Raw genomic sequence first — 24,526 nt, 5'->3', positions numbered from 1 at the left:
AAATTTCGCCAGGCCAACTAACGATTCAAGTTGTCTGTTGTTAGTTGGTCGCTTCCCACTTTTAAACCTTCCAACAGTTTTTGTATCTGGTGCTATTCCGTCCCAAGGCTATAGGTGTCTTATGAAAACTAAGACAATGGACTGATTCTGAATCGCAATTTTCACATAAATGGAAAATTTGATCTCACGTTTTTGGCTTTTGGCGGTCAGCAATTTGTCTCAGCTTGCTCTATAGTAAACCCTTGCATCAACACTTATTCTGGAAAAATCACAGCAACCTTGATTCATTTGAGCGTTTTTTCAGTGCAACTTTAAAGCGTTTATTCAAAAAATCGCCAAAAATTGCCACTCTTTCTCAATCTCAAATCGAAAAATCTCACCCAACAGCAGAAGACAAATATCTGCAGTTTAAAAAACATAGTAAATGGCAATATACTATCATTCTTTTTATTTCATCTATTCCATATTTTCTTCCGTCTGTTTTGTGTATTCGTTCGGGATTCTACGTCTGAAACAATTTTTCCGATTTTTTTAATACAGTTTTATAACTGTAGTATAATATTTATTTATACTATTAGTCATTTTCCATTTTTTCATATTACACGTTTTTATATTTTCCATTTTTTGTATTTAAAGACGCGAAATGTTATGTAACTGGTATAATAGTGGAAATTCGTGGAATTGAAAAATCTTGAAATATTGGTGAAGCGGGCAGAGCCGATATTGTGGCCACCCGGGTTGAAGTGTCACCGCTAAAAACCGCAAATAGATTTAAGATTTGCAGTGACTTTGAGTAGAAAGTTTAATATATGCGCTCATTGCAATGAATGCGATAAAAAAATAGCGGTGAAGGAAAATTTTTCACCGCTTCCAGCAGAATGCGGTGAAAAAAAAATTTTCAGCGCTATTAGCAGAATGCGGTGAAAAAAATTCACCGCTAAAATTGCAAATCTTACAAATATTCACCGCTAATTTCAACGCTTATCTTAAATACACTTACAGGAAATTTATTTGGAGTTAGTGACAGATGGCGCAGTGGAATAAGAAGTTGGTGACGTGTAGGAGTCAGTGATTCGAACCCGTGCACGTCAGTTTTTTTCCGGTGATTTTTTTGACAATTTCCGGTGATTTTTTGACGGAACCTCGACCGGGGCAAGTCACATACCAGGCGGATGAAAACAATACAAAGATACTAATTGTCTCCAAATATTTCCCATTTTCATTTTCTCAATTTACTGTCAAATTGTCTCGGGTTCAAATTTCTTCAATTATGTCAAAACCCAAATCTTGAAAACCAATACTTTCCTTTTAGAGAGCACTCCAAATACACATTTACCTAAAAAAATAAGAGGCTACTAAACTGGTATAGGCGCTTTAAACAAATAAGTAAAATTTGTCTCAAATTTATCCGCCAGTGGTTGCCGTAATTTTCAGATATTAAACCAAATCTTTGTGAAAGAATATCGCAACTCGCCAACTCACTTTACTACTGTTACAGAATTTTCTCAGTTTTTCTCAGAAATTTTTTGTTGTTGGTACCTACTTTAGTTGAGGAGGAACTCAACTGGGTTTTTTGTTCAGTCAGTTTTCGCCAATCGAGTACAAAATCAAATAGAAAGATTATTTTGATTTATTTTGCTTTTTCCGAAGAGTTACGGAGGTTAAAAATTTTATGAACATTAGGCTAAATTCCGTTCATATTTTTGTATTATTCGCTGAAACTTTGATAAAATTGGCTAAAAATATGATAAACTTGTTAATGATAGTCTCAGTGGTTTTACGCCTAAAAATGCAGTGGAGTTGCTGCACTGAACCGAAATTTCGCAAACAAACTCTGCTAAGTTTGTGATATTTCATTTTTTTTTTAATTTTTCATGAGAAATGGCGCAAATCTGCTTCTCTAGTTTATCCAAATTGACCGGTAGTTCAGACATAAAAAACTGCTGACACAATCTTCTATGACTCATATGAAGGCTACTTTTACCTCTGGTTCCTTAGAAAGTTTTCAAGAACTAACAATTTCAAGGCCTTTCGTTAAATTAAATCGATATTTATCAAAATGAATTTTTTGCTGTAATAGGTTTTCCGTTTACCAGAATATCTATTCAGAAATTATTTGAACTGTTGAGTTTTTTAACAGGCGCAATGTGATCAGACGGCCAGGTCTTGTCTCAGGGTTGATTTTTGCAAATAAAAATAATCCGGATTTTGTTTTGGCTCTGTCCTTTTTGTAAAATTTGTAGCAGTTTTTTCGTCCCAAATACAGCAAAAACTGTTTTCACCTGAAACAGAAGTTTGTGAGAGATCCAGTTTATGTTCAATGATTTCAATGAAGCCCGATAAATAAATATTGTGTTTTCTGAGTGAAGCTCACTTTTTTTGCCTCTGACGAAGTGTCTTTGTAAAATTTTACAGAAATCATAATTTTTAACAGCATTTGTTGTCCTTTTTGTAGAATTACGAGCAGTTCAAAATATTCACTGTTCTTATTAATTATCTGGGGATATATTATAGAAAATATCTAATCGGTTTAGTTGACAACTACTGGTTTTTTACTAACACAATTTTTAAATAGCCACAAATCATCATTTATTTTAACTTTCGTCAAAATAACTATTTTGGTTACATTTAAAAAACTGATTTGTTTTTAGGGACGGGCATCAAAATCAAAAATAGTTGTGATCTGGTTTTTCATTTTTACAATTCAAAACATTTCGGATTGTGCTGGTGAACTGTCTTTTTTGAAATATTTTTGTGTGTTGTGTTTTTTCATGTTAGTTACGAAAAATGATAGGTTAGAATCAAAACTATAACATTTCGAACTGAATTCTTGTGCTAATGAAAGATAATAAGAATGCATTATATTTTCAACAAAAAATTCTGACTTTTTGGTCTTGAACATTGTGTTTGCGCAAAAATATTTTTGGAATTCAATATCTAGTCTCAGTAATGTTCAATTGGCTTCCTAGGCTGTCAAGCTCATCTGTTTATTGTATTCAGTTGAACGCTTAACTTTACAACTTATGATTTCAAAAGAATGATTTCAATGCAAATTAATATTCTTTTTTCACATTTGTCAAACTTTATCTTATTTTGTGTCCCCTTGTAGCGTAGTCTGTGCAAAGAAGGACTTGGCATCCTCTTTCAAGCGAATTCTATTTAATCTTTAGTGCTGTCGTATAATTTTATTAAAGATATTTGAAGTTGATACCAGAATTTTTTATTTTTTTGGACAATATCCAATCTTTGAGGCTCCTAATTGTTCTTTTGTCAGGCTGTCCCAATAACCACAAAATAACATATCACATTAAATGCAGTAAAAGATAGCCCAACTAAACATATTTAAAGATTTTTTTGTGAAAGCATTACAAACTTTTAAGACTTCAACACAGTTCTCTCACAGAAATGTTTCTGATTATGATTATAATTATTCTTATTTATGATTATAATTATAAATTTATTATATTATTTATTATATTATTATTATGATTATGATTTATTATTATTTATTATAAGCTATTTTCGCAGTATATATAAGTTTTGCTAAAAATATGATAAAATTATCGATGATAGTCTCAGTTGTTGAAGGCTTACAGATGCAGCGAAGTTGCTGCACTCAACCGAATTTTCGCAAACAAATTTGGCTAAATTTGTAATAGTTGTGCCCTTTTTAAAAATTTTTCATGAGAAATGGCACCAAATATGCTTCTCTAGCCCAGTTTGTCCAAATTGACCGGTAATGCAGACATTAAAAAACTGCTGATACAATCCTTTTCGACTCATATGAGGGCTATTTTTACCTCCGGTTCCTTAGAAAGTATTCAAAAAACAAAATTTTTATGACTTTCATTCCACTTGAATGTATTTTTGAACTTCACCCTTATTGTTTTTTGTCTACATGTTAATTATGCGACAAGGCATTTCAATTTGTTTACTTTGAATTATAGCTGACGTTGTTTTGAATTTGTTATTCAGTTTATTTTTTAAAAAAAAAGATATACAGAGTGAGCTTTAGTAATTACCAATTCTTTTGTTCTTTTTTGTTTTGTTTTTTCCTCTTCTATCTATTTTTGCCGATCCATAAATTCATCCTACAGAGTTGTGAATAGGATCAATCAAAACATTGTCACGAGTAAGCGAGCACATTAAATGATTATTTCGAATTCAAAAAAGTTCAATTCGTGAGGTATCCCATTTATGTTCAAAAAGCTCGATGAAAAAAACTTTGTCTCCTCAGTGAAGCTCGTTTTTTAGGTTCCGACAAAATCTTTTCAAAAATTTTCCAGAACTTTTTACATTTTGCTAGCGTTTGTTGTTCTCTTTTAAGCCTTACAATTAATCCTATTTAACAATGGGTTTTATTCGTCATCCGGGGAACTGTTTATAAAACTATCTAATATTTTCAATTGAAACTTAAAGGTTTTTCGCTAATTTATTTTGATGATTATCAAAATTCATCATCTACTTTTGATTTATTGATTTTTTTGTCTAATTAGCTGTCGGTTGCATTTGCAAATTTAATTTCTTTTAGAGACGCGAATCACAAGCCAGACTAGTTGTGTTCTAGTTTTTATTGTTATAAATCAAAAGTTTTTCGGATTGTACCCGTGCGCTGTGGTTTTTTGAAGAGTTTTTTTCTGTTTTGTTTTTTTAATTAGTTACAGATCAGTAAAATTTAAAATAAAAAATCATTTAATGGTAAACCAAATTTACTTGCAGTTGACGGCCAATAAATGTAGACACGTGTCTTCGTAAAATTATTTCAATTTCGAGTTCTGCCTTTTTCTTAATATTTTTATAGTCTTTTGGTTTAGTCCCAGCAATGATATGTTCTATTGTTATTCCAGTAAGAAACAGTTTATTAAAATTAACAGTTTTTTAATCGTTTGTGTTTGCGACTTATGTCTTCTCAATTTTTTTTTCACTGAAAATCAATGTTTTATTCACAGATTTGCTATATTTCATCTTATTTTTTGACAACATGTAGCGTAGTCTAAGCAAAAAAAGATGTTGCATTTTTTTCAAGTGAATTTTAATTTGATCTTCACTGCTTCACTGCAGTACATTTATGTTTATATATATATATATATATATATATATATATATATATATATATAAATGCAAAATAATGTAAGATAAGTGGCAACTAGCGTTGACAAGTCGGAAAATTCTCTGAAACTTTCTTACTTAAATTCGCACTGAATGCGTTAAATTAACAGACATAAATTCAACGCATTCAACGCAAAATTGTTTAAGGAAATTGCCGTGAATTTTCCGACTAGTCACCGCTATTTACCGCCTATCTTACATAATTTTGCGTTGAATTTAGCGTAGATATTACATAATTTTGCGTCGAAATTAGCGTAGATCTTATACAATTTTGCGTTGACCTTAAATAAAAGCAACTCTTAGACCTATTGGTATGGAACTCTAACTACTGACTTCATGCTTCCTTGTAACCTCGTCTACCACTGTGCCACACAACTTATGTTTGCATAAGAACCGCAATCGGACTGTAACAACACGTTTCACATAATTTTGCCGCTTCTTCTCTAATTCGTACATCTTACAAATCTCACGTATATCCCTTACACAAGCCGATACCTAGTCACCCAAAATTATGTAAATATAACGCTAAATTAAACACAAAGTAAGATCTAAGCTTTGAAATGCAAAATTGAGGGAGAACAACACTTAATTCAACTTATGCAACATCTCTTCTTAAAACGCAAAATTATGCAAGAGTAGCTATGAATACGTTGAAGTTTTGTAAGATCTACGCTTGACCGTAGTAGATCTTACATAAATTCAACGCATTGACCGCCAATCTTTCATAATTTTGCATTTTTTAGCGTTAGCACCTCGGCCTGTGTGTGTGTGTGTGTGTGTGTGTGTGTGTGTGCGCGCGCGCGCGTGTGTGTGTGTGTGTGTGTGTGTGTGTGTGTGTGTGTGTGTGTGTGTGTGTGTGTGTGTGTGTGTGTGTGTGTGTATTTACGGTGTTCTACCTTTAATGTGATTAGTTCAATCAGACAGTTTCTGATTTAGTATAATACAATTGCAAAACTTCGTATTATTCAATGATTATCGGGCTCGTTTTGGTCACTTTGACTGGATAGAAAAGTTGATTGAGGTGATATCTGAGGTTTGAACCGTTCGTCACACATACAATCGTAAACTGTGATGAATTTGTTGTTGTTGTTGCCGAATGACTTAGTCATCATTCTAGACAAGTTGAATGCCGTCTTCTTCAAGTCTAAAAGTTTTCTTTTAGTTTATTGACTCAGACCCCTGTGGCTTGACACTAAATTTAGAGTTGGAAAACAATTCCAAAGGTTGGACCAGTTATAAATAGCTCGCAGAGTGTCAACAATAAACAAACGCTTAGATTGTTTTTGCGTTACCATTTGCGTTACCATTCACAAATAGGGGAAATAACTCAGTGAAACGAAATATCGTTAAAAGAGATAGTTCACCAAGAACTTTCCGGGAAGTCTTAATATGTATTTGTGGTTAGTTACCTCCGCAAGATCTTGCTGCGACATTTCATGAATGTCTAGATCATGCATGTCTTGGCAACATTTAATATTTTTTAAAGTGAAAAGACGAGCGAAAAAAATGATTTAGTGGAAAAAATGAGTAGTAACTACAACAAAAATAAACTACTGGTCATACAAGTAACATTGCTTTTTAACATTCATAACTCAATCTCTATTGCTGTGTCTGTGCAAGCTGACACAATTCAGACTACTCAGTTTTCCGAAACACAAACAACCCTGCCATCAACCACAGCAACATAAAATAGCTAAGATATCTGCTTCTCTTAACTGTCCCAGTAAATTGTCGTCGTTTTTTTGTTCTGTCCTATAATTGATCTAATAGTTATAATCTATAGTTAATCTAATTTAGAAAGGTGATTCATGTTTTTATCTAAATTTTCATATCAATTTAAAATTCCGGACTTAGACAACTTAAATTACTCAATTGACGCCAATTAATTAAAAATAATCTGTGTCAAAACTACTTTTGGGGATAAATACATCAATTTAATTTTAGTGTATTTTCCAATATAAAGTTTCAAAAATGACTTCACTTGAAAAGTTTCTCAATCTGAACTAGTTTTGGCTGTTCAAAAGGATTTCGAAAAAACGTCATCGTCTTTAAAAACAGTTCCCCAAATCTTACAAACCCTAAATCATATACAAGCAATGCGCTTTGACCAACAATAAATCTATTATAAAGTTGTTTTTGTTCCGACCTATTTTATTGGGGGGGGGGGAGGAACTATATACTCAAATGAGTTTTTTGTTCAGTGAATTTTGGCCGATCGATATAATCATCGTAGAGTGTTGTAATTGGTGTCATTAGAAAGCCGGTCTAGCGCAGAACATGAAAATAACAAGATTTTTTATATTTTCGCTTTTTATAGGGAGTAATCAAGGTTTGAAATTTTGTGAATAGGAGACGATATTCCGTTGTTTTTTTTTCGTTTTCCGTATTTTTGAACAAATTGTCGACAATTTTGCAAAAATATGTTAAAATTTTTAACAGTAAGGGATTGATTCTATCTTTAGAGATAGAAGATGACGGAATTGTTTGATCCAAGTTTTTTGCTAGATTTAAATGTATTTCTCAAAACTTTTTTGTCAAAAATGGGCCCAAATATGTTTTTAGCCCCCTTTCTTTAAATTTTCGGGAAAACACCTGAATATGACTGTGGTCATATTCTTCGTAAGCTCAAAAATAGTACTCCCATTGACTATACGAGTCTTCTGGAATTATAATTTTTTAATTATAGTTTTTCACAAATTTAAATTCGATAATTATAACAAACGCATATTTTTTGATATACTAAAAAAAATTTGCTTAAATTGATATGTTTTTTTACTCATGAAACAATGAGCGTTTTATTAGACGGGCAACAATAGCAGGGCTGAACTTGATCTCATCACTGATCCTTACGGTAAAAAAATTTGTAGATTTTAATGGGGCGCGGCCTTTTTTTAGAAACCCTCCGCATTTACAGACTTGATGTAAATTACAGATAAAAATTTCAAATCAGCGCTCAATTATTGGCTCTGACCAATAGTTTTTGTTAATTTTTATGGACATATTATGTTTTGCATTCAATTGTAATACCTTTTGCGATCCAATGACTTATTCTACCCAATCAAAGATCCCATTGGTTTTCTCGAGAAGTATAAGTGAACCTAGACAAAGCTTCCAGTTGCTATCTAATGTCTCTTATGACTTTGAAAAAAATTGTTTCAAAAAAAACTCCGAGAAATTTTGAACTTTGCAACCATTTTATCATTTTTTCTCTCAACTTCTGACGTAGCATTATTAAAAACAGTGGGAAACCAAATTACTGTCAGTTATATTTTAATGTCTGTAACTGTTTTTATTAAACAAATGGTTTCTTGGTTTCGATACCACGAGTGTTCAAAGTTTGAGGATAATTGCACAGTTAATGGCTGTGTTCTGTTTCCATGTAGATTTAACGCCCTATTGACAGTTACACTTCAGAAAAAGCATAGGTTGCTACCCCAGAATAAAAAATTGAACCTATTTCAGTATATAGCTATTTGTTTTAATGACTTTCAATTTAACTTTTAAAAAGGAGATTTTTTTCAACTGTCTCCTTTTTGCTCTCCTTTCCATCACCATGCAACCCAATCCTAACAAGAAGTCTCAAATACTTTTGTTGACTTGCACATTTTTTCTTTGTTAGTTAAACGTCTTGAATGATGTCTTTGACCATTTAATTTTATAGAAATTTTTGGAGATTTCCATATTGTTCTGTTTTTGGGTTTATTTTTAGTGTCAATTCTCCGTCGTCCATTTATAAGGAGTAACGTGATGATATTCAGATGGACCCAAGTGATAATTTACAGTTCTTGCAAATAGCATCCTATATATGTAATGCCTTGAGCACTGTGGTGTTGTAATATATTTGTGAATTTTTAGCTCTGCCTGTATTTGTTGTTATTTTGTAGTATCATGACTTAGTCTCATTAATAACACTCCCAATTGACTTTTTGCTGTCTGGCAACTTAATCCATTTGTTTTTGTTGAAATCTCAGTTCTGTTATGTCTTTTAAAAACAATTGTTTGCAAAGCAATAATTGGATTTTTGGGCGTCGCCGTTTTCAAAGTCTTTTGGTCGATTTGGAGCTAAGTCTTAGTAAAGACAGGCCACAATCCGTTTCCAGTAAACTATAATTTAACCTCTACACCTGTTTTAGTTTCAACCATTTGTTTCGCGGCTTTGTTACTACTGTTACTACGAGTTTTCATAAAAAAACGTTTGACAATTTTTTATATTCGTACATTTTAAAGGATTTTGTTTCTCTTTATAATATGATATTAATAGTAGTCCCCATTGTCTGTGAAATAATTCTCATTGACAGAATTGCTCATTGACAGTTTTTTTGTCTCAATTGCTTCCAATAGAGATAAATATGAAGATTTGAATTTAATAAAAGTGATTGAATTTAATATCTAATTATAATAGTTACTATGAAAGAAATTTAAATTCTTTTTGGTCGATTTGGAGCTTAGTCTCACTAAAGACAGGTCATAACCCGTTTCCAGTAAGCTATAATTTAATCTTTACACCTGTTTTAATTTCAACCACTTGTTTCGCGGCTTTGTTACTACTGTTACTACGAGTTTTTATAAAAAAAAATGTTTGACATTTTTTATATTTGTACTTTTTAAAGGATTTTGTTTCTCTTTATAATATGATATTAATAGTAGGCCCCATTGTCTCTGAAATAATGCGCAATTGAACATTTGGAATGCTCTCAGTGACAAGTTGAGGGTTTTAATGGCTTCAAATGCATTTTCCCACAAAAGTGTATTGAACCTATTTAAATTTTCCCGGCATTTTTCATTCTTTTTGTAGACGTATAACGTACACTGGATAATGAAAAGTCTCAATTGCTTCCAATGGAGATAAATATTAACATTTAATTTTAATAAAAGTGATTGAACTTATCTAATTATTGAAAAGTGATTGAATATCTAATTATAATAGTTACTTTAAAATTAATTGTTTAATTAATTAAAAGAGAAACGTATTTATGAACCTCGCACTTTTTTGTTTTTTTTTTGACCTGTTACCCCGTCGATTGAAGACAGGTCCTATATCTTTTCTAAAGAAAAGGTTAGTTTGTTTTGTCAGGTCTTTTCTGGTGCGAGTTTGTTTTAGTTATGATTTTTTGAATTAGACATCGAGTTTTGGTCGTAATTAATGTTTGTTATTTGATTTTCAATATTGTCATTTCTAGTGGTCCTATTAACAAGTTTCATCGGCCCTCTAACGTGGCACTATTTTTATTCCATTGGTGGTTTATTGAACGATATGTACGTTTTTGAAAGTTTTCTATCTCTTCATCATTTGGTAGCCAATTAAGACAAGAATGTGGATTAGCGGGGTCGGAAAATTATGTGCGTACGCACATTGCCAAGCCTCCTTGTTTTATTAGAAACTCGAATGAAAAGTTAAATCCTGGCCAAATTTTGATGACACAATCTTCCAAAAAGTGAACTCCATTTACGGTGCAAAGAGAAAACTGATAGCCAAAAACTTTTGAAAATATCAACGACGGCCTTGGTTTAACACTGGAAAAGCTTAATTGCCTGTAACTTGCCACCATTTTAAGACTGTACGATATATTTTTGACAGTTTGATAAAATGCAGTTTGATCTTTAACTCACGATCATACTTCATTAATGCTAAGGTTCTTGAATTGTACTGACCGCATTTGCACAAACATATTGCATAAAAACAGATATTTTTCGTACGTTGATTGCCTCACAAAATTAACTTCAGATCACCAGCTATAAACGGCAGCAAGAATTTAAGTCATTATATGGAACTTAATGTGCTGCCACAAAGACAGTTGTGGCAGAGTTGAGGGTTCAATGGATACAAAATTAAGTTTTATGTTTCGTTTGGAAAACCAAAAGATCAAAAATTTGTGATGCTTTGAGGGTTGAATAGAAATATGAGCTGTGAGTTTACAAAACAGATAACATATTGTCTGGGTTCTGGTACATTGATAAGTACTTATCGATTGCTACAAAATATTTTGACCTAAAACCTGACACGACTTGTTCATTGACAGTTTCTTGGTATAGAACTTCTTCTTTTTGGTCGTCTCTATTTAAATTGCCCGGGTCGAGGGGTCAGCAGCTGTCAGCGAATAGTTTTGTAAGAAATCTTTTGAATGTGCTGAAATTATGTAAGGGTTGTGCTGATTGCGCTGAAAATTGAAAAAAGGTGCTGAATCCGCTGAAATAAAATATTTCTTGCATAAAATCAGCATTTGATTCACATTTCTTGCATAAAATCAGCATTTGATTCAAGACCTTTCGTACATAATTTCAGCACATGTGAAAATTTCAAATTCAGCGGATTCAGCGCCTTTATTACACAATTTCAACACTTCTCTTGCAAGATTTCAGCAGCTTCTCAGCACCTTTCTTACATATAATCAACACTTGTGAAAATTTCAAATTTGGCGGATTCAGCGTCTTTCTTACAAAATTTTACGTGCAATTTTTTTGCTCACTATTGCCTATATCGTACTCAGCATGTAGGCTTCTTCACCTTTTGCACTTCTGAAGAGCAACTAATCAATCAAAAACCTGCGAGATTTTTAAAAATGAAAACTCTTTTTTTTTGAAAAACAGACCAAATGAAAAGCGTCACACTTTCATCATATCTAACGGCAGGAAGATAAATACATTTAAGTTACCTCGTTTCACTCAATCAAGTCATTTGGTTTTATACCTCAGCTGCAAGGAAACCGTTGAAAATGCGTAAGATAAGTCCTGATATTGTGTATAATAAGTACTGAAAGTTATGTAAGAAATGCGCTGAAAGCCGCTGATATCCGCTGAAAAACATTTTTTTTCAGCGGTTGTCAGCGCATTTCTTACATATATCTTGACGAATTCCTCGACCCGGGTGACAACTGAAAACCACTAAAATGAAGTTGTTAGGTTGCCATATAAGTCATGACAAACAACTGAGTATTGTTTTTTTAACAAAGATTGTCTGTGAGCACATAATCTGTTCAAGTGCCACTATGTGTTAAACTTTGTTCTATGAAATCCAAATCAATATTATATGAAAACCAAATCAACAATTGAATTGCCTCCTGTTTTGGATGATTGCATTGTTTTCTCTGAAAAATAGTTGTTTGAAAAAATGAGAGTAGAGGGTAAATTCTATAAAACACGCTTTTAACGGTTGTTTCAGTGGTCTCAAATCTGTCCAAATATCAGATTTTTGCAATGAAATGAATTATCCGGTTTATTGTAGATTACCATTGCATTGCTTGACACTCAATTAATACTCTCTTTCCCAATAACACTCCCAATAGCACTCTTTCCCAATAAATAGTCTTTCATCTTCGCTGTTAATAAATTTGTTTCGCTTGAATTAATCAAACAATTTTAAATTAAAAATTAATTTAAACATTTTTAAAGAATCAAATATCATTATTTTGAATAACAAATTCGCTTCATTGACTGACTGAAGATAAGGATCTGGCTAGCATAAGTAAACAGTTTTTCGTAACATTTCTTTTTTAGTGTAAACTTGATCTCATGGGAAGTTTGTTAACTTTGTAGAACCTAGTTTTGTCGCTTATAGAAACAACAGAATTCGTCGCAAACCAAGTTTAGAGAACGTGATGCAATATCAAAATGGAGTTCGTTGTTTATGCGTGGCAGTTTTGAGTTAGTGATAGCGGAGTAGATTGACTTTGAACTTAATTTTTACTTCATTTGTGACATTGACGCTCTAATAACAGTCAGTAACAAAGTTTATTGACAAATCATAAACAAATGGTTTGAAATGCTGATTAGAATGTAGCTTGTCAAGCTCTTCTAACTCTACTGCTTATGTTGTCCGTGAATGCACTTCTCCATTTAATAATCTCGGCTCCAACAAAGGCTACCTGACTCATCGCAAAATTTTGCAATTATGTCTTCTATGTGCAAAGGCAAATTTACAAAAATAAAAATTTGCTCATTTCTTCTTAATTATGCTGAAATTAGTAATAAATTAAAATTTTTTCTTCGGAAAAATAATCAATTGTTCGTTCATTTTCAAAAAAATCCTAATTTACAATTGAAAAGATCTGTCAAATAGAGACAAATTATTTTTTTCGCCAGTATCGCGAGGAGTAAAAATTACTGGAAAAGAATACAGATGTCGGAACTGACACCGGAGAGACTGTGAAAACTTTCAAGAATTAATTCTATGATCGTTTATCAGAAACCATTTTTTAAATCTGTTAGTCGAAAGCTTGGAGTTATTTTAGTATTTTCTAACTTGCCTACAACTTCCAACTTTTAGCGTTCTTCACGCAAGCGAAGCACGGAGACAGCACTGAATACATCCAATAGAAGAGAATAATAAGTTAGCCTAGAACAGGTTGTAGAGTTCTAAATCACTCAAAGCTTTTTGAAGAGTGTTGAATTGATACCTGAGTTGCTATTTTTTGATGAATAGACGCAGAAAAAAATTCCAGAAAAGCACTATATTGGCATTGGCATTTCAACATATGCATTTTCTGATAAGTTTAACTATTGTGGATCTTTTCTGTTTGTGCCCCCAGTACTTTATGTGCCCCCAGTTACAGAGCACCTGCCGTTACATAAAAAATCATTATGTAAAAATATGGCATGTGCGTCTGGCGATTGCAAATAATATGCGCCTACTAAGCTGGGGGGCGGGGCACAAACGGAAAAGATCCACTATTGGTAGTGCTGTTCAACTCCATTTTTGTTAGGGCACTCAGCGCTCTTCTCGCAAAAAAAATTTAATTAAGCTGATTCTTGACTACTGAATTTTTCTGTACACCACTGCTATTTTTTAAACAATAGCTATTTCACTATTTATTTAGAGTTCAACGTTTAGTGTCGTTATAACCATGTTTCAAGAAATAGTATATAAACCCTATTGAGTTTGTAGTGAATGTGGTTGCGCATTGGTAGTGTTAATTAGGTCTTGAGACCTTGTTTACTATCTGATTATCATTCATGTTACGATAGTGTGATTTTATAACAAATAAATTTAAAGAATAAATTTGTAACATAGTTTATCAGAGAATTTAATTCTTTCTTTCTTTCTTTTTCCGATTACTTTGTTGTTTATATTTGACAACAGACGGAAGCATTAATGTTTGCAATAAACAAAACCTATTTGGAATTCAATTAACTTCCTCCAAGCCAATAAACTAGCCTGATATTAGACTCCCCGGACCCAAGTGTCATAGACTTTCAGTACTGATTCATTAGATTCCCATAGTAGGATCTTAATTCAGTACTGAATCATAGTAACCTAAGGGTAAGGTTACCTTGCATTATGTTCAGACAAAACGCAGAATCAAATTTTTTATGAGTTTTGTCTGTTTAGTATGATTTTCCGTTTTGATACTGTTCATAGAAAATTCAGAAAATTGAAAACTTCGAAAACCATTTTGAATTTTTTGGGAGACACCAATTTTGAGCATGAAAATAGCATTTATTGAGTTAAACTTGATATAGAACCAGTAAAACACCAGTTAAACCAGTAAATAAATGATAAACGGGGGGTCAGGTGAAAAGAATATGAATGGAAAACACAGGCCATAACCATTTATTATTTAGACTACAGTCTGATCGGACAGCTGGTGAGCTTTGCACGATAGTTGTGCAGTCTAGCGTGCTGCCATTTCATTTTCCAGACCCCCCCCCCCCAAATTGGGTCGCACTATAATCCCCGAGTGCGACATAGGTGGTCCGATTAGATGTCGCTTGGATCAGTCAAATGAACCTGGGTAATCATATTGGTTGTTTAAAGCTAGGAAATAACCTAGACAATAGCCCCCGACCCATTTACCCCCCCCCCCCCCGACCCATTTACCCCCCCCCCCCCCACCCTAAATTTGAATGTTTGGAATTTTTTAAACCACTGATTTCACCCAAGGAAACCGTACCTGTGACCTGCCTCGAGTTAGCCGTCGGCTGACACGGACACATTTCCCCCGGGAAAAGCAGTCTTCGTTCAAAAATGACAGAGTGTTAACAGGGAAAAGTTTGATGCCATACAGCAATACAATTGATAATTTCAGATCCAAATAGCTGGAATCTCGACAAATCTCTACAGTACAAATAGAAGATGGAATCTCGACAAATCTCTATAGTACCTCAGGGTGCATCCGCTGCTCTTGCATATCAACAGGAAGTTCAGCAACCAACGCACGAGGTTGACGAGCCTGAGCAGAGCATGCAGTATGAGGAAAAATGTTAGTTTATTAAATAATAAATAGTTTATAATAAATAGTTAAGCCGACAACCAAAAATGAGAAATTTAACCGACAACTGAACTTATTCTAAAGCTGTGATTGGCCAAAATAAAACTCCATTTCGGGGTCTTTCCCATTATAGCCCCCTATTTATATACCATGATTGTGGGGGCTATAGGTTACATGATCACAAAGCAGGTGGTGGGCGGGTGGATGGCGGGGGTAATGGTGGTGGTGGGCGCGTGAATGGCGGGGGTAATGGTGGTGGTGGTGGGGGGTGGATGGCGGGGGTAATGGTGGTGGTGGTGGGCGGGTGGATGGCGGGGGTAATGGTGGTGGTGGTGGGCGGGTGGATGGCGGGTTGATGGTGATGGTGGTGGGCGGGTGGATGGCGGGGGTTGTGGTGGTGGTGGGCGGGTGGATGGCGGGGGTAATGGTGGTGGTGGTGGGCGGGTGGATGGCGGGGGTAATGGTGGTGGTGGTGGGCGGGTGGATGGCGGGTTGATGGTGATGGTGGTGGGCGGGTGGATGGCGGGGGTTGTGATGGTGGTGGGCGGGTGGATGGCGGGGGTAATGGTGGTGGTGGTGGGCGGGTAGATGGCGTGGGTAATGGTGATGGTGGTGGGCGGGTGGATGGCGGGGGTAATGGTGGTGGTGGTGGGCGGGTGGATGGCGGGGCTGATGGTGATGGTGGTGGGCGGGTGGATGGTGGGGTAATGGTGGTGGTGGTGGGCGGGTGGATGGCGGGGGTGATGGTGGTGGTGGTAGACGGGTGGATGGCGGCGTGATGGTGGTGGTGGTAGGCGGGTGGATAGGCGGGTGGTAGGCGGGTAAGTTCAGCAACCAACGCACGAGGTTGACGAGCCTGAGCAGAGCATGCAATATGAGGAAAATGTTAGTTTATTAAATAATAAATAGTTTATAATAAATAGTTAAGCCGACAACCAAAAATGAGAAATTTAACCGACAACTGAACTTATTCTAAAGCTGTGATTGGCCAAAATAAAACTCTATTTCGGGGTCTTTCCCATTATAGCCCCCTATTTATATACCATGATTGTGGGGGCTATAGGTTACATGATCACAAAGCAGGTGGTGGGCGGGTGGATGGCGGGAGTAATGGTGGTGGTGGGCGCGTGAATGGCGGGGGTAATGGTGGTGGTGGGGGGGGGGGTGGATGGCGGGGGTAATGGTGGTGGTGGTGGGCAGGTGGATGGCGGGGGTAATGGTGGTGGTGGTGGCGGGTGGATGGCGGGTTGATGGTGATGGTGGTGGGCGGGTGGATGGCGGGGGTTGTGGTGGTGGTGGGCGGGTGGATGGCGGGGGTAATGGTGGTGGTGGTGGGCGGGTGGATGGCGGGGCTGATGGTGATGGTGGTGGGCGGGTGGATGGTGGGGTAATGGTGGTGGTGGTGGGCGGGTGGATGGCGGGGGTGATGGTGGTGGTGGTAGACGGGTGGATGGCGGCGTGATGGTGGTGGTGGTAGGCGGGTGGATAGGCGGGTGGTAGGCGGTTAAGTTCAGCAACCAACGCACGAGGTTGACGAGCCTTAGCAGAGCAAGCAATATGAGGAAAATGTTAGTTTATTAAATAATAAATAGTTTATAATAAATAGTTAAGCCGACAACCAAAAATGAGAAATTTAACCGACAACTGAACTTATTCTAAAGCTGTGATTGGCCAAAATAAAACTCTAATTCGTGGTCTTTCCCATTATAGCCCCCTATTTATATACCATGATTGTGGGGGCTATAGGTTACATGATCACAAAGCAGGTGGTGGGCGGGTGGATGGCGGGGGTAATGGTGGTTGTGGGCGCGTGAATGGCGGGGGTAATGGTGGTGGTGGTGGGGGGTGGATGGCGGGGTAATGGTGGTGGTGGTGGGCAGGTGGATGGCGGGGGTAATGGTGGTGGTGGTGGGCGGGTGGATGGCGGGTTGATGGTGATGGTGGTGGGCGGGTGGATGGCGGGGGTTGTGGTGGTGGTGGGCGGGTGGATGGCGGGGGTAATGGTGGTGGTGGTGGGCGGGTAGATGGCGTGGGTAATGGTGATGGTGGTGGGCGGGTGGATGGCGGGGGTAATGGTGGTGGTGGTGGGCGGGTGGATGGCGGGGCTGATGGTGATGGTGGTGGGCGGGTGGATGGTGGGGTAATGGTGGTGGTGGTGGGCGGGTGGATGGCGGGGGTGATGGTGGTGGTGGTAGACGGGTGGATGGCGGCGTGATGGTGGTGGTGGTAGGCGGGTGGATGGCGGGGGTATTGGTGGTGGTGGGCGGGTGGATGGCGGGGGTATTGGTCCTTTTTCAGCACATTGGAAGTACTGTGAAACATTCTACCTTTCCCTGCATCATCTCCGTCCCTCCTGAACGAAGACGTCTTTTCCTGGAGCTCTGGTGTCAGTGTCAGCCGACGGCTAATCCGACGAAGGTCGCAGGTATTGTTTCCTCGGGTGAAATCAGTGCGATAGAGTGAAATCAGTGCGATACAACTATACTACCATCAGTGCGATACAACTATACTACCATCAGTGCGAAGAGTGAAATCAGTGCGATCCAACTACTTTACTACCATCAGTGCGATCGATCCAACTACTATACTACCATCAGTGCTATCCAACTACTTCACTACCATCAGTGCGATCGATCCAACTACTATACTACCATCATTACTAATATAAGCTAGCTTTAAGCTAAAAAACTTAACATGACTCAGTTAACCCCTTTGTTACTGACCATTCTATCAATTAACCATATGATCAAGTAATTGAGTTTTACTATTGGCTTTTGCGTTTTTTTTCCAAGTTCCGGGCGATTTAGAATACTGATCAGTAAAAAATCAGGATAAAATTCATTATCTTCAGGAAGAACTCAGAAACTGAGATTCATGATGTTCAGAAAAAGCTCAGAATTTTCTCTGAAATTTACCATGAAATGGCGAATAAGTGCCCTGATCAGAGCTCTGCGCATAGAAAAAAACAGAATGAATTTTTTATGATTCAGTACTGATTTTTAATGACTCTTCGGTCCGGGTCATACTGCCTTACTAAGACTGCAATACTATAGACTCATACTGACGTCAGTTGCATTTTTAGTAAAACCTAAATAGTTTTGGCTTCATCCTATAGCTGCCATCTTCTGGTGGGTGAGGGGAGTTGAGGTTATGCAAGACGCGGAGCTGCCATGAGATGACTTTTAAAATAGCCCCACTATTTCCAGCAGCTGGCTTTTTCCCCATAGCTTTACCTTCCCTGGCAGGTTTTCCTCCAGCCCAAAAGATTTTAAGAAGTTTGAGCAAATCTGCATTTTTCCAATTTTTCCATTTTTCCAAGTCCTTGCAGCTCCCTCTACTATTTGTTATGGGGGGGTGGGGGGAGGAATTTGTAATGCGTCCATGTGAAAAACAGGTGACTTCTTTTTCTCCTGGCTTAGCTTACCTTGACTTGGTTTCCCAGTATTTTCCACAGGCAAATGAGACGCGCACAGTCTGAAGTCCGTGAGCCCCCTTATTCCATAATTCCTGACCGTTCTGAAAATTGCGCATTCCCAGTCGTAAATGAAGTACATAATGGAGGAGTATGAATTGCACACGTGAAAAAGTAGAATTACAGCTGAAATTGCGATGCATGTAGAGACGCACGTCTTTAGACTTGATCGTCTTTTCAAAGAGCTAAACAACGTCATCGAACAGATTGTAGTCTCTGAAACAGAAAATGAAAAAAAATCTGTTTTAAATCCTAATGATAATAAAGCGTTGATACCACTTTTCTGTCAAAATAATTGAATTCAAAAAGGGGGCTTGGTGAATGTTTTCGACATCAATTCTTCAGTCTTTAAGGACACAAAGTTATTGATGTTTTTACAATTCAAGTCATCTGGCATTTGAAATTTTTCTATTTTAGATATTTTCTTGAGACATGTTGACCTCAATCATGTTGTCGAATGATGTTGACAAATTTAATCCATTAATTGAGTTTTGGAGTCTAAAATGCACTTCTTTTTAGTCTGTGACATTCCGCAGTACATTTAAAAGTTTTACTTTTTGTCACAATTCCTTTATTTCCTTTTATTTCCAATCTCCAGGTTTCCATTATCTCCATGATAGTCTAAATGCACAAATGATACCCTGATCTTTTGAATGTTTAGACTATCAGACAGATAAAAGAAAATTGTCCTATTATCATTAGATGTTCAACATTAGAGATTTTTGTGTAATATTTGTTATCAAGACCATGAAAATAAAGACACCAACACATAAGAGAAATTAAATGGAAAAAAAAAACAAATAAAAATTATTTTTAAAAAAATGGCGTTTTGTTGAACCAGGTAAAAACATTTCATTCAGTAGTTTTTTATTTTGAGTAACCATTTTTCACGAAGAAAGTTATTTACTTGTATTGTTTCCATTGGTGACAAAAAAAAAACAAATATTCACCACGGATAAACGTTACACAGTGTAACGCATTTCGACACTTTTTTAGCGAATTTAGCTTATACTTTTATTAGCCCATCAATTTTGCTCTTAATTACTTGAGAGCCAATTTAGATACTCAAATGTTTTCGTGAACCGAGATGTGGGTAATCGCAACCGCAATAAGCAGTGTGTGGGAAATTTCTGAATTAAATCAGAAATTAGCATCTTCAATATATAAATAAATTATATTCGCTACTTTTTTATCGAGCACTGTAACCTGGTGATATTGATTCTGTAATTTATTGTAATATACTGTAAAATATTGGTGACACCTTATAGTCACTAATTTTTCTGAGCTCAGAGTACATAACTTTGTGCAATCGATCAGAAAGACAACAACCAGACTCAAACGCAAGCTACTACAACCAAAAAAATTCAATAAAAAATTTGGAAGTCTCTTAAAAAAATGAAGTTTCAAGAGGATGTGAAAATTCTCCTGATGAATATGGTATACAAATGAAATAGACATATCTTTTACACTAGGTATCAGAATGAATATTATTGGTGCTTAATCAGAATCATTACAGTTCCATATCATTAACTGCTATTAATCTTTCATTGCTAGCATCGCATAAAACAGTGAAATTGGACTGTTATGGCGCGTTAAATATGTGTGTAGAATAATCGTTTCAAAAAATGACCCAACTGTTCAATTGAAACGAAACTTTCAGTTTCAGCCAGTCGAGTATCTCAAAAAAATTTAAAAAATAAACATCGTCATTATCCAAAATCTTTACAAAGAAGCTCCCGTTTGTGACTCTTTCTTGTTCAAAGGGTTCAGCAAGTTTTGAAAACCAAAGATTTGCCCAGCCGAATTCATGCGTAGAAGTTGCATTGCACCTTATTCAACTATTTTTCATCGGAGTTGTACCGTATGGCAAAACATACTCCTCGATCACGTATATCAGTCAGTTTGCAACACACTCCCAAAAAGTTTAGCGCCATTTACAGAACTTTTGCACTGTGTTTGATAGCTACTCGCATGCACCGAAAATAGGGAATTTTTATTACCTGTTTAGAAAACATTTAAAATCAGCACAATTTTCAACATATTCCTTACATATTTCAAGACTTCAAAATTTCAGCACAATTTTTAAATAATTTTTGCAATTCGGAAAACTGGAGAATTTCAGCGCTTTCAACATATTTTTTACATAAAGATTTTACGTGCAAATTTATTAACCGCTATTGCTTATAACGTAGTCAGCTTGTACGTTGCTTCTTCTTTTGCAATTATGAAGAGCGAGCTAATAATCTATCAAAAATCTGCATTTTTTTAATGATAATTCAAACTTTCAAAAAAGAAGATAAAAGAAATGAGTAGAATTTTCATCAAAGCTAACGGAAGGAAGACACCTACACATAAACTACCTGTTTTCGTTCAATTTAGTATTGTGGCAACATACTCCAGCTGCAATAACCCCTTTATCTTAAGAGCTGACAAATTTCTTAAGTTTTTTGGCAGATTTCCAATTAATTTTCAAGTTGGACAACTCTGGTACAATGCTCCTATGTCTTGCTCCGGTGTTTTTTTTTGTATGCACAGAAGCAAAAATATAAAAACTCTGAAATTCCAGTTTTCCAAGTGGTGCAAGAAAAAGCTTTGAAAATGTGTAAAGATTAGTGCTGAATGTAAAGAAAATTATGTAAGAAATGTGCTGACAGCCACTGAAAACAATTTTCTTGACAGGCTAAATCTTACATAATTATCCACTTAATGTGTTGACACGTGCTGACTTTATGTGAGATATGTGTTTTAAGTTCAGCACATTATGCCGTTGATTGTGCAAAATTTATCTAATTTTTTTTCAGCGGCTGTCAGCGCGTTTTTTTAACAAAATTTTCGGCAAAGAAAGGACTCAAAAAGACAACTGTGCATGAAAGTTTAGTTATCAAAATCAATCTTTATGTTATATTCACTGTTCTTAGTGGGTGGGGACTATATGGCTAAAATTTTTTGTTCAGTCACTCTTTGTTGATTGACGTTTTCATCGCAGGAGATTTTGATTGGCATTTTTTAGAAAACCCAACAACGTCCGGTTAAAGTTTTATTATTAACATTTAGAGCTTGTCTTCACCCAAAAGAGTTTCTCTTAATTGAAGCTCAGAGTTCATCAATGTCCTGTGCGTATGGTTGTTAAATTGTTGTTAAAATGCTGAAAATTTCAGGCTTTCTACCTTCCACGTCAGATAAATATGTAATTTGATTATAATTTTCTCTGGATGATTATATGCAAAGACTTTCTTTACTCAGAGATAAGGAATAAAAAAACGAACTCGGACACACATTGAAAAATCTAAAAATCCACTAATTGCACATAATATAAAAATTTAGATAGTATAAAAATAATTTTAATTTGAGCAACTCAGAAGTTTTGATGATGATGATGATGATGATGATGATGATGATGATGATGATGATGATGATGATGATGTTGATGATGATGATGATGATGATGATGATGATGATGATGATGATGATGATGATGATGATGATGATGATGATGATGATGATGATGATGATGATGATGATGATGATGAATGATGATGATGATGATGATGATGATGAGATGATGATGATGATGATGATGATGATGATGATGATGATGATGATGATGATGATGATGATGATGATGATGATGATGATGATGATGATGATGATGATGATGATGATGATGATGATGATGATGATGATGATGATGATGATGATGATGATGATGATGATGATGATGATGATGATGATGATGATGATGATGATGATGATGATGATGATTATGATGATGATGTGATGATGATGATGATGATGATGATGATGATGATGATGATGATGATGATGATGATGATGATGATGATGATGATGATGATGATGATGATGATGATGATGATGATGATGATGATGATGATGATGATGATGATGATGATGATGATGATGATGATGATGATGATGATGATGATGATGATGATGATGATGATGATGATGATGATGATGATGATGATGATGATGATGAGATGATGATGATGATGATGATGATGATGATGATGATGATGATGATGATGATGATGATGATGATGATGATGATGATGATGATGATGATGATGATGATGATGATGATGATGATGATGATGATGATGATGATGATGATGATGATGATGATGATGATGATGATGTTGATGATGATGATGATGATGATGATGATGATGATGATGATGATGATGATGATGATGATGATGATGAAAAAATGCCAAAAGTTTTTGCAATATCGAACCTATTGTTTTCCGTTCAAATTCAACTCAGATGAATTTTTATGAGCTGATTCACAAAGAAAACATCTTATCTTAATTTTAAAAAACAGTAAAAGTAAGTCAACAATTATATTTACTAAATAGATTCTTCAGAACCACCCGGACCCTAGTGCCATAGTAAACCAGTGCTGAGACATTGTATTCCAATTGTATATCATCGGCCCAGTACTGTATCAGTGTATCCTAACAGTATAATACTTCTCATGATGTGCAGTAGAAGTCCCATAGATACTTATTTTCTGAATATAGACTGGACATTCTGATTTTGATTACCATGATGTCCATGGCAAAATCATGATAAATTGTAAAAAAAAATTCAAAAAAAATTAATTTTTTGGGCGATGATGACGCTGAGTATGGTGATGATTCGTTGAGTATGACGCTGAGTTACAATCTTAAAACGTTGCAGAAAGCGTATTAAGATTGGCACAAAAACCCGCACAAACCAGTAAAAACATGCCAAAACCAGAAAATACACGCCGAGTGCTTGGAACCTGACAAATATCACCCGAAATAAAAGTTTTCCATAGGTTTTATTTCGGATTTTAAAAGAATTTTGCCTGTGAATGTCTTCGTTTTAGCTCCGAAAACAGACACAGTTCTGGGCCAACAATATACAAACGTAATACGATGTTTCAGGACTTATTTGCTATGGCAGACTGCTGTTGAAAGAGCTGTTTTGGCAGACTGCGCAATGGCAGACCACTCTTTTTAGGAAGATTTTTAACAGTCATGTAGTTTTTCTTAGTCATTAAAACATTTATGACGAGCTCGTAGAATATTAACTTGGAGGTAGAATGGATGCACTTCTCTTCCCCCCTACCAATTTTGCACCTCTTCCGTGTAATCTCTCCCAAGTCAAACATCATTGGTGGGGGGGGGGGGGGGTTGTGGGGGGTAGGTGCGTTTTGGTGTGAGTACGTTTGAACTTGCATCACTAAGGTGACTTAAACTGCCATCAGAAACAATTTAATTTATAAGTTCCTCCTGTTATAACAGTTTAACTTATAACTTCCTCCGTGCAAAAATATATAGAGAACCTATCAGCCACCTGTCGACGACAGAGTATGACTTCAAAATTCAGGCTCCATTAGATCTCTCTCTCTCTCTCTCTCTCTCTCTCTTCCTCTCTCTCTCTCTCTCTCTCTCTCTCTCTCTCTTTATCTCTCTTCCCGTCTCTCTCTCTCTCTCTCTCTCTCTCTCTCTCTCTCTCTCTCTCTCTCGCTCTCCTTGTCTCCGTACCCCCTGTTCTCTACCTCACCCCGCTTTCTCTCTCTCTCTCTCTCTCTTTCTCTCTCTTTCTCTCTTCCTCTTTGTTCTCTCCTCCTCGTTGTTTTAGCATTGAGACTTTCGAAGTAATGAAAATCGAGTACATGGATGTTGGCTGGCTAACTTGCAGTGTTTAAGGCACATTCCACAGTCAACAGAGTCTGTGGATGACATCAGAG

At 36.0% G+C, this 24,526-nt stretch overlaps 1 protein-coding gene across 4 annotated transcripts in view; it reads right to left on the bottom strand.

Annotated features, from left to right (window-relative positions):
• Window positions 1–24,526, bottom strand: part of LOC142348404 (uncharacterized) — a 107,145-nt gene that overhangs the window by 56,032 nt on the left and 26,587 nt on the right. For all 4 annotated transcript variants that reach the window (XM_075399749.1, XM_075399753.1, XM_075399752.1 and 1 more), the window contains exons 3-4: window positions 18,739–19,002; window positions 6,104–6,253 (exon numbers count right to left, since the gene is read on the bottom strand). In XM_075399749.1, the coding sequence (XP_075255864.1) occupies window positions 6,104–6,253; window positions 18,739–19,002 (414 nt within the window). The remainder of the gene's footprint in view (window positions 1–6,103; window positions 6,254–18,738; window positions 19,003–24,526) is intronic.

Source organism: Convolutriloba macropyga, chromosome 10 (genome assembly GCF_964194025.1).
Source record: "Convolutriloba macropyga chromosome 10, txConMacr16.3, whole genome shotgun sequence".
Taxonomy (NCBI): domain Eukaryota; kingdom Metazoa; phylum Xenacoelomorpha; order Acoela; family Convolutidae; genus Convolutriloba; species Convolutriloba macropyga.
This window is presented reverse-complemented; position numbering and strand designations above follow the sequence as displayed.